At 61.9% G+C, this 10,038-nt stretch overlaps 1 protein-coding gene across 1 annotated transcript; it reads right to left on the reverse strand.

The window, feature by feature from the left end:
* Positions 1 to 4,428: 4,428 nt before the first annotated feature.
* Positions 4,429 to 6,675, reverse strand: MNEG_9153 (hypothetical protein; the record flags this gene model as incomplete). The annotated part of the gene is made up of 5 exons (XM_014042374.1): positions 4,429 to 4,594; positions 4,806 to 4,917; positions 5,250 to 5,505; positions 5,982 to 6,170; positions 6,508 to 6,675. 5 exons carry the CDS (start codon positions 6,673 to 6,675, stop codon positions 4,429 to 4,431), a joined length of 891 nt encoding a protein of 296 aa, XP_013897828.1.
* Positions 6,676 to 10,038: the final 3,363 nt, after the last annotated feature.

Raw genomic sequence — 10,038 nt, forward strand, 5'->3', positions numbered from 1 at the left:
GGGATTGGGGTGTCAGCCAGGATGACGAGGTGGTTAGGCGTCATATTTGTGCCGTGCAGCGGCGAGCGGGGGTCGGCCGTGCTGCTGGTTTGCTGGTGCCAACCAATTTAGCAGGCAATTCACCACAAACTTTTGTTGGTGATTACAGCTGCGTGTGCACAGGGTCACGAGGGATCCATGTGGATCGGTGGTGGGGGTTATCACCATGCAGGCGACGCCCCCAACCCTGGAAATATGCTGCAAGCCCTTGATCTCAAACGCATCCGCAATGCATCAAAACCCTAACCAGGGCGATCCGCTAGGCCACGCGGGTCTGGCGACTGTGGGCCCAGCACGCGGCCTACTTCAACGTTGCGCGACTACGCACCTTGACGATCGATTCAAATGGGGACTTGATCGCGAGGCAATCGTACTTATTGATAGTTTGCCGTTGCACTATGCCTGCTAGCCAACAGCGACAAGCCGTGACTGAAGGACGGCGCGACGCACCCAGACAACTAACGATCAGATAAATAACCCCGAGTTTTCATTCTGAATTTTATACTGGCACCCACCCTGCCTGGCAGTGTCACACCCGTGATTGGAGATTGGAGGGGTGACCCGCCGTGCGTGGCCGCAGCCCAAGTGGTCACGGAGTCAGGGAATCACATCCGATGGATCGGGCGGCTTGGGCCCAAAATTGACAATCCCAAGTGCCCAGAGGCAATAATCACTCCCGTCAAATCTCATGATGCGCACCGCGGGCGGCCCCATCCTGCCTGGACGGCTGTTGCTGCTGCCGCCGCGCCCCTTGACCACATTGCCCCTTCGCCGCAGGCGTCACTGCTCCACCTTGGAGTCACCCCGGGGGCCCGCATTGGGTAGTTCGCAAGCGCTCCTACAGCAGTGCCTGGGGTTGAACCCAAACATTTGTCTTCATTGAATGCATCATCCTGTTGTCGTAAGCATCGATTGGTGCATGGCCGCGGCTCGCAGCACAGCTGCTGCATGAGATCCGTTGTGGCGAGTCGCTGCTGCGCCGCCCGCAGTGCACAAGGTGCACGCAAACAAGAAACTCGGCGTCTGCCACACCGCACCCAATTTGCTGCTGCAAAACAAGATGAACGTGCGTGACCGCGCAGCGTGCAACGTCAGTGCCCGCTGTCGTTTGCCCGCCCCACGCCGGCCCTCCGTCTGGCGCCGCTGCACAGCCGCCCCCGCCACCCGGCACAGGCGGGCGACCATGCAGAGGGGTGGGTATTCAGCGGGGGTACAGCAGCCCGGCGGGTGCTCTGCCGGCGCAGGCGGCCTCTGCGGTCGGCCTGGGGCCGAACAGGAGCAGGCAGCGGGCACAACCATCTAGCACGGCTACGACCCCCGACTGAAGCCGTCCTGCCTAGATGTGCACTTGATGGATCTTGTGAAAGCGAGATCATGGGAGCGGTGGGTGGGCGGGTGCGCCCGCGCGGTGCGGTGCGGCGCGGGTACGAGCGGGCAGACGCGAATACGCTCTTCAGGGCACACACGCAGCGGCAGGGGCCAGGGCTGCCCGAGCTGCCGCCCAGCGGCCCCCAAGGTACGGGGCTACGGGTGGCGTGCGCCGCTTTGCTGATATGCGCGTGTGTGCTTTTTGGGGCCGTCGCGACAGCGATTGCTCGCTACAGACGTAAGATTGCGACGTCCGCAGAGCTGCGGCGACGCGCGCCGCTTCACCGGCGCTGCGCTGATTTGCCGCCATCGTCGCTTTGGGCGGCACTGCCACAAGGTAAGCAAGTGTCGCAACTGCTGCATGCGGTTATGTTGGCACGCCTGACTAACGGGCTGTGGATGGGAGTCGAATGGCGGTGTCTTTTCAGCCGCGCAACTTTTGTGATTTTCCAACCGGCCCACCCACCCTGTATGGCTGCGGCACGCTCGGGAGATTGACTGAGTCACCTGTGCACCACCGGCCGGCCACACATCACATATCTACCCCCTGCAGATCAGGCGCCCCTGACTGGCAAGGCCGGGTGAGTGAGCACAAGCACTGACAATCCCACCCAACGAACCTACGGCCTGCCCCCGTCATCGCAACACGCTGCCGCCGCCGCCGCTGCTGTGGCCGCTGCGGCCTCTTGATCACTTGGTTGCGACTGCCGCACGCCAGTGCTGCACCTCCCCTGCCACAGGGGGTCACCCATTGCCTGCTGATGCTTTAAACGCCAATGGTCAGTTCTGGTCACACCCAACATGAAGCTGCCTGTGTGCTGCCCTCCGCCGCCAGCACGCATATGGGCGTTCAGGTTTGCGAGCAGAAAAGGGGCCGGGCAGGTCGGTGGGTGGTGAATGGGAGGGTGTGTGGGTGCGTGGGTGCGTGGGTGGGTGGGTGCGCGTTAATGGGTGGGCGGGTGCGCTCGAGCTGCAGTGCCGCCCCATGGGCAGAGAGTATTAACTGGAGAAACCCAAGCTCCCACCTGCACCCCAGACAGCCAGAAACCACGCACGCGCCGTGCCACGCCATCTTGCAGCAGCTGTGGTCGCAATGGCCCCCCGTCAGGCAGCTGCTCTCTATTTTTCGGTCCACTGCAGCAGCGCTCCGCCCAGTGTGCCCTTGAGTCCTATCACAGACCGCTGCTCAGCCGCGTGTTAAAATTCGTCACCACCCCTGGGCTGCGGCCCCTGTGCTATGGCCGGTACGCGCATGCTTGTGAAATTGTTTGCTTGCATTGTGTGCGTGCGTGCGTGCGTGTGTGTGTGAATGTGTGTGTGTGTGTGTGTGTGTGTGTGTGTGTGTGTGTGTGTGTGTGTGTGTGTGTGATGTGCGTGTGCGTGTGTGCATGTGTGCATGTGTGCATGTGTGTGTGTGCATGTGCGCAGGCACGCCCATGCGCATGCATATGTGTGTTTCAGAAACACACAAAAACGGTGTGCGCGTGTATTTGCCAGTGCGTGCCTGCGCATGCGTGTGCAAGGGGGATAGCAATTGCTGCAAAAATATGCCGCTTTGTGCTGCTGCAGTCTCTAGGTTATGAGGCGGACCGTGGTGCGTTTTGATCAATCAAATTGGGCCGCGGTTGTAGGGGGATGATTACAATCATGAGAATGCCAAGTTCTTGTGTGTATGCCGTTGCAAAGTACAGCGAGAGGGGTGCGCGCTTTGTTCACCAAGTTAGTGAGTCGAGACCCGGCCACGCCTGGGTCAACATTCAGGTGCGCGGGATACCCTTTCTAGAAACAGGCGCCGCTGCTGCAAACAATGTGAACAGAATCATCAGTAATAAGAGCCAAGGGGGACTCATAAGAACATAACATGAGGCTGCGTAGTGGGTCTGCGGGCAGCAGGTGGGTGTGCGGACAGGCAGCAGCAGCCGCCAGTCCCCAGCTTGCATTTAAAATCCTCACGCGCATCTGCGACAGACGCTCATTTGCAGGACCCCCGCCTGATCTTGTAAGGGGAAATCCAGCGCTGAGGCTGACGTTGGTTCGAGCAATTAGAAGCGCAGTGAAGCAAGTCTGGGACAGTGACCCAACTTGGGGTGTGCAGACGCACCCCGCCAATGTCGGGCTGGGTCGCCAACAGTCAAAGCCCAGTCAAGGGGCAATGCAACAAATTGACAGCAGGTAATCGGCAGTTGTGCTTGCGCTTGGTGGAGTGACAGTTGTAGGATTGCTGCGCTCTGAGCGCACCGATTGTTTGGGTAGATCTAAGGATGCTGTTTTGGCCACAACATGACTCAATGTGCCATGGAAGCAGCGTTTTGCTTGGAAGCAACTCCGAGTCTGAGTGCACGGGAGAATGCACAAAGCGTCGTGATGAGCGCTTCGCTGCTAGCAGTAATTGACATGCTGACAGTGCCGTGCTCCACCCCCCAATCCCTCTGTTGCTCGCTCACTAGTGCGGGGTGCACAGCAGGCCGGCGTCAACGCAAAAATGCTGAGACCGTGCACATGCGAATATGCATTGCAGACAGGCAGCACAGCCATATGCGCCCCCTTGAAAGAGGCCCCACAGCCGGAAGATTTGCCGCGCGGGCAGTCGCCGCATTTCACGGTTGCAATGCATGCATGCCTAAGCGAGTCGAGCGTGCGCAAAAGTGGTGCCGGCGGGCGCATGGATCAAAAGGCGGAGGATGAGAGTGCAAGTGCCGCACCGCATGCAACCGAGTGTGCAGGCCGCTAATGAGCAAGGAGCATGAATTGTGCAGCAAGTGGGGGCCGAGATTGCCCTTGGATGTCGTGACGGGCAGGATGGCTGTGGGCATCTGATCCGAGTCCTGAGCCTGCGTTCCATCCGCCGCTCTGAACACGGCAAGCGCGGCCCCCCCGCCGCGGGTGGGCTCCGCTGTCGGCGCAGCCGTGAGGGCGGGGGCCCCGGCCTGGGCGCGTGCAGCGCGGCGCGGCGCAGCCGGAGCGCCTGTTGCCCCGTCAGCGCGCAGGAGTCGATGCATCCGGGGAGCGGCGGCGGCGCCCTCAGTTGGAGGTCGTGAGGGAGACGCCGAAGACGCTGAGGGTGTTGACGGGCGACAGCAGCCGCAGGGTGGCGCCCAGGTGCTTTGACTGCAGTACCTTGACGCTGTTATAGAAGGTGGTGGGATCCAGCGGTGTTTTTGCGTTGCGGCGGGCATAGTTGACAAACCTGGGTGAGTTTGGGAGGGCCCAGGGTTTCAGCGGGGTGGGGGTGTTGAAGCGGGGGTGGGCGTGGAAGCAGGAGAGGCGCTGTGTAAAGAGGCGCGTCAGCAGCTCGCGTGTATGTGCGCACTCGCACATTTTGAGAGCACGGCAGTCCGTTGCACTGAGGCCGAGGCGGGGGCCCCGAAACACGCGCGCACGCGCGGGCGCCTGCGCACCAAAGTGTCAGGGTGTTCTTGCGGATGGTATCGATTGCATCAGCATGGTATACAAACAGCTGGGAGCCGCCGGCGCTGCTGGAGATGGCGGGGGAACGCGTGGAGCAGGCGCCTGCGGGTGAGGGAACAAGGGAGAAGAGGGATCACGCCGGCCCGCGTGGGATGGGGGTGTTTAGAGGGCAGCGGGTGAAGGGGTGAATGAGCGCGAGGCGGCGGCAGCGGGGGCTTGGTTGGCGGTGCAGTGGCCCTAGGGGAGCTGCAGGCTCAGATGCTGGGATCGCAGCCCCTTGCAATGATAACTCAGCTCAGAGACGGGCGCGTTTGTAAGGGCAGAAGGCAGACTCAACGTTTAAGCAACACGCCCAGCCACGCAAATGACACCACACTGGCGCCTGGGCGCACGCGCAGTGCGTGATAGTCGGTTGTGCCCACGGCCGCGCGCACCTTTGTTGGCACCAACGGCCACCGCCTTGCCGTTAAGGGGCCCCTGGAGGATGGCGTAGTTGATGGTCTTGCGGACTTTGTCCCCAATTGGGGTGCCCCACCTGCGCGCAGCAATGGTTGCAATTCTGAGGCGCGAAGCTGGCCCGCCGTGTGCTTGCCAGTGCGATGCCGCCGGCCCGATCGGTTGGGCGCCGAGGCGCGAGTTTTGCGCACTGGGCGGTGCTGCCGATGGGGCGCGCGCGCAGTGGGCCGGCCTCTGTCGGGGTGGGCGTTAAACCCTAGAACCAATTGAGGTGTAAACATATGATCAAAAAGCCTGGTTTTTGCCAAAGGCTCGGACGTGCAAGCTTAGGGGACTGCGGGAGGGCGCGGCGCCGTGATCTTGCGGGACAGCCTGCTGGCAGCTGGCAAGTGCGAAGGGTGAGGGCTGCTGGCCACAAGCTCAGTCCCCAGGCCGCTGCGCCGCCCCGCCGCCCGTCTGAGTGTTGACGCGCCGCCGCGGCACGCATGCACTCCACCCTCGTGGTGCGCAGGGGAATGCGTGCGTCACCCGTGGACGGACGCCTCCGGGCAGCTTCCCTGCCTCCCGCAACGCATCCTCATGTGCGCTTGATGCGGAGCGCGCCAAGCCGCAGATACAGCGCCTGCCCCGCCCGCCCTTATGCCTTAATGCGACCCTGGGAGGCCAGGCCAAGAAACAAATTCAAGGAGTCGGCGTAGAACTGCATGCACCTGGGTGAGCGTCTGGCCTGTAAGGTTGAGGTAGACAGCAAAACCACCAATGAACTCGGCAATGTCGCCGCCGGGGGTGCCGATGACGGGGTACTCGTGGCGTGAGTCGACGCAGGCGGTGGTGGCGGTGCGGGTGGGAACGTAGGTCACGCGGTTGACATCCAGGCTGAAGTGCTGCCTCACGCCGTCCTGCGGTGAGCAGGGGTTGCATTCGAGTTCGTGGCGGGCGAGTCTGCATTGTTGGAGTTCCGGATGCGCTTTCCTTCATCAGACTCTAGGAGGGAGGGCTTGAAAGGCCGGGCGGTATTGATTTCGCCTCAATACAGATCAGTTTAGAGGGCAGCCGTGCCAGCGCCGGAGGGCCGAGCACACGTGCGGCTGGGGCCGGGCAATTGAGCTGGGGAAAGCGGTCGCAGCTGTTGCAGCAGCCGCGACCGGCAGGACCAATTGAACGCAGCGCGCCGTGTGAAAGCACAGTGAAGCGCAGGCAAAGGAGGCCGCAAACCCCAGCACGGGCGAGCCTCACCGCGGTGTAGGCGGTGCTGGACAGGCCGGCGGGGCTGGAAGACAGTGAGACGTCCACGTTTGTGACGCGGCACGCGGCGGCCGGGCGCGCTGCCGCCAGGAGCGTGGCGAGGAGCAGCGCGGCGGCGGCGGCCGCGGGGAGGCGGGCGGGGTGCGTCGTGGTTGCCATCAGATGCTTCCGGAGGCTTCTGGTGTGCGTGTAGGCTTGAGGCAAGGGGAGGAGCGCAGGGGAGGGGGTGGGCGACTCAGCTCGCTGGGGTCATCAAAGCTTCTGCGAGTGTCTTGTGCCGTGCAGCGGCGGCGAAGCAGGGGTCGCCCGTGCTGCTGGGGCGCCGGTGCCGAACAAGTACGTCGGTCACTACATAGCAGCCAAACACAATTGTTCAATTTTGCGCGCAGCTGCATGCGCACGGGTCACACGGGATCCATAATGTGTGACGCTGACTGCATAGGGTTTCACAAATGAAGGCGCAACGCGCGCAGGTAGCTGGCGATTGGTTCACCCTACATGTGATCGCTCTGATAACTTTGTATATCAACGAGTAAGGGCAAGGATACCCACCCGCTTTGCGCACTCTGCTCCTTGCCATGTTACAGTCGTCGCGCGCCCTGTGAGACGGTGACGGCGACTGCGACGCCAAGGTATGACTTATATGTAGGCTTGAAATTGATTACAATTACTGCATTTATTCGATGCCGCGCCAATGGCTGGGTGGCAGAGCTGAAAGCTGGCTACTACTAAGGGGCCACCCACGGACCCTTGTAGGAGCCCCCGTGAGTATAAACACCTGTGAAAGTGCGGAAAGAAGTCGAAGCCGCCTACTGTATTATCAAGGCTGATCGCCAAACCTGTCTGCCATCGGCTCACGTCATTCGGAGGTGACCCAGCCGTACGGGGTGACCCAGCCAGCCAGGTGGTCACCGAGCAAGAAAATCACGCCCGACCCATCTGGAACCACGGGCCTCAAATCCACGTTGCCAGGTGAATGGAGGCAAAACAAACACTTCCGCTAGTCCTCACACTGCGCCGCCGGCGGACCCATCCTAGCCTGCCTTGACGGCTGGTGCCGCCGTTCCCCGTGACCACATCGCCCCTTCGCCGCCGGCGTCATTGGCACGCCATGGAATCTCTCGGGGGCCCGCGCTGGATGCCGCGCAGATGCTCCAGCAGCAGAGCCTGGGATCCAACCAAGACCCGCGGCTGCTTTCAAACCATCACCCCGTTGTCGTAAGCATTGTGCAGCGCACGCCTGCCTGCTGCTTGCAGCACACCTGCTGCAGGGGATCCATGGTTGTGGCTTGTGAGTCGCCCCTGCGCCGCCCGCAGTGCAGAAGGTGCGTACAAGCAACAATCTTGGCGACTGCCGAACCAAGACCAAGTCGCTACTGCTGCTGCTGCTGCTGCTGCTGCTGCTGCTGCTGCTGCTGCTGCTGCTGCTGCTGCTGCTGCTGCTGCTGCTGCAAAACAAGACGATCGGGCGCGACCGCGCAACGCGAAACGTGTCGGCCGTCGTTTGCCCACCCCGCGCCCTCCCTCTGGCGCTGCCGCGCAGCCGCTCCGCCGCCCAGCAGGCGCGGGCGCCTGTGCAGAGGGGTGGGTAAGCGGGGCCGCAGCAGCTCGACCGGCGCCCTGACGACGCACGTGGCCTCTGCGGTCGGCCGGGGACCAAAAACGCGCAGTGCAAAGCGTGCAAGGGACACAACCATGAAGCACAGTTGCGCCATCCGACTGACGCTGTCCCGCCGAGATGTGCACAAGCGGGATCTCGTGAAAGCAAGATCGTGGGAGCGGGAGGCGGGCGGGCGCGTGGTCGCGGCGCGGCGCGGCGGGGCCGCGCGCAGGCAGAAAGGACACGTAAATGGGTAGGTGAGTGGGTGGGTGCGCGAGGGTCGCAGAGCCACTTGATGGATAGAGAGCGATCACAAGGGACTCCCACCTACACCCCAGACGGCCAGCAACCGCGTGCCGTGCCACGCCGTCTTGCAGCAGCTCTGGTTGCAGCCGGCCCCTGCAACGCAGCGCTTGGCGCATGCTCTCTTTTTCGGCCCGCTCCAGCAGCGCTCCGCCCGCTGTGCCCTGTAGTCCTATCGCAGACTGCTGCTCAGCCGCACCGTGACACTTGCCGCCGCCCCTTGGCTGCGACCCCCGTGCTATGGCCTGTACGCACGCGCTTGCCCGTATGGTCTCACGCACCGCGTGTGTGCGTGCGTGCGTGCGTGTGTGTGTGTGTGTGTGCATGTGTGTGTGTGCATGTGTGTGTGTGTGTGTGTGCATGTGTGTGTGTGCGCATGTGCGTGCGCTCAGGCATGCACACTTGCATGCACACGTGTGTCTCACAAAAACACACAAATAAAAGCAAATGGTGTGCGTGAGTATTCGCGAGTGTGTCCGTGCGCACATGTGTGTGAGGGGCTGGAAATCGCTGCTCTGCCGCTTTTTCCTGCTTGACCATCCGGATAAATCGACGTGCGTTTTGACTATTCAATTTCGGCCGCGGTTGCAGGGATATGATTACAGTGTGGGAAGTGCCAAGCCCTTGTGTGTGTGCCGTTGCAAAGTAGAGCGAGAGGGGTACGCCCTTCGTTGGTTAGTCAAGACCCGGCCACGCCTGGTTCACCTGCCAGGTGCGCGGGCTTTCCTCTCTTATAAGAGGCACCGCTGCTGGAATCACCAAACAAAAAGTCATCAAGAACCAGTGCCAAGGGCGGCTTGCAGGACAGAGAGGTGGGGCGGAGTCGTTCACGTGGGGTGCGCGGGCAACAAGGCACAAGCAGCCACCAGTCCCCAGCTTGCATGCTCACAACTCACCCGGCACGACGAGAGGCAAGGTGCTCATGTACAGCACCACCGCGTGCCCTTGGAAAGTGGACAATGGCGCCGAGGCTGCCGTCGGTTGATGCCATAGAAGCGCAGTACAGCGAATATGGGACAGAGACCGAACCTCTTGTGTGCAGACACATCCCGCAACAACGTCTAGGGCTGGGCATAGCCAATCCTCAAAGCCCGAATACAGGCGGAACGAATAAGATTGACAGCAGCAGGTAGTGGACAATCAGGCTTGCGCCCGGCGGAGTGACAGTTTATGACTGCTGCACTCCAAACGTCCCAGCTGTTGGATCAGATCCAGGGACGCTGCTTTGGCCCACAACAGAAGTCACTGTGCAACCAAAGTAGCGGTTGTCGGAAGCAACCCCCAAGGATAAGTGCACGCGTGTATGCATGGGATGTTGCGAGCGCTTCGCTCGCCATGGATGCGCTGACGCCGCCATGCTCTACCTGCCAACCCCTCTGGTGAGCGTCCAAAGAGCGGAGGCACTTCAGGCCAAGGCAAATGAGAAGATGCACAGATCAAACACATGCGTATGTCCATTTCTGTCCGGCTGCACGGCCGCCGCGGCGAGCGCTGCTGGGAAGAGGTCCCGCAGCCGAACGAGGCGCCGTGCGGTCGAGCATCGCGTTATGCGGGTGCCCTGCGTGCCTAGGCAAGTTGAGCGTGTGAAAGAAAAAGCGGGGCGCCCACCGCGGTCTCCC

This window comes from Monoraphidium neglectum, assembly GCF_000611645.1.
Source record: "Monoraphidium neglectum strain SAG 48.87 unplaced genomic scaffold scaffold01836, whole genome shotgun sequence".
Classification (NCBI taxonomy): domain Eukaryota; kingdom Viridiplantae; phylum Chlorophyta; class Chlorophyceae; order Sphaeropleales; family Selenastraceae; genus Monoraphidium; species Monoraphidium neglectum.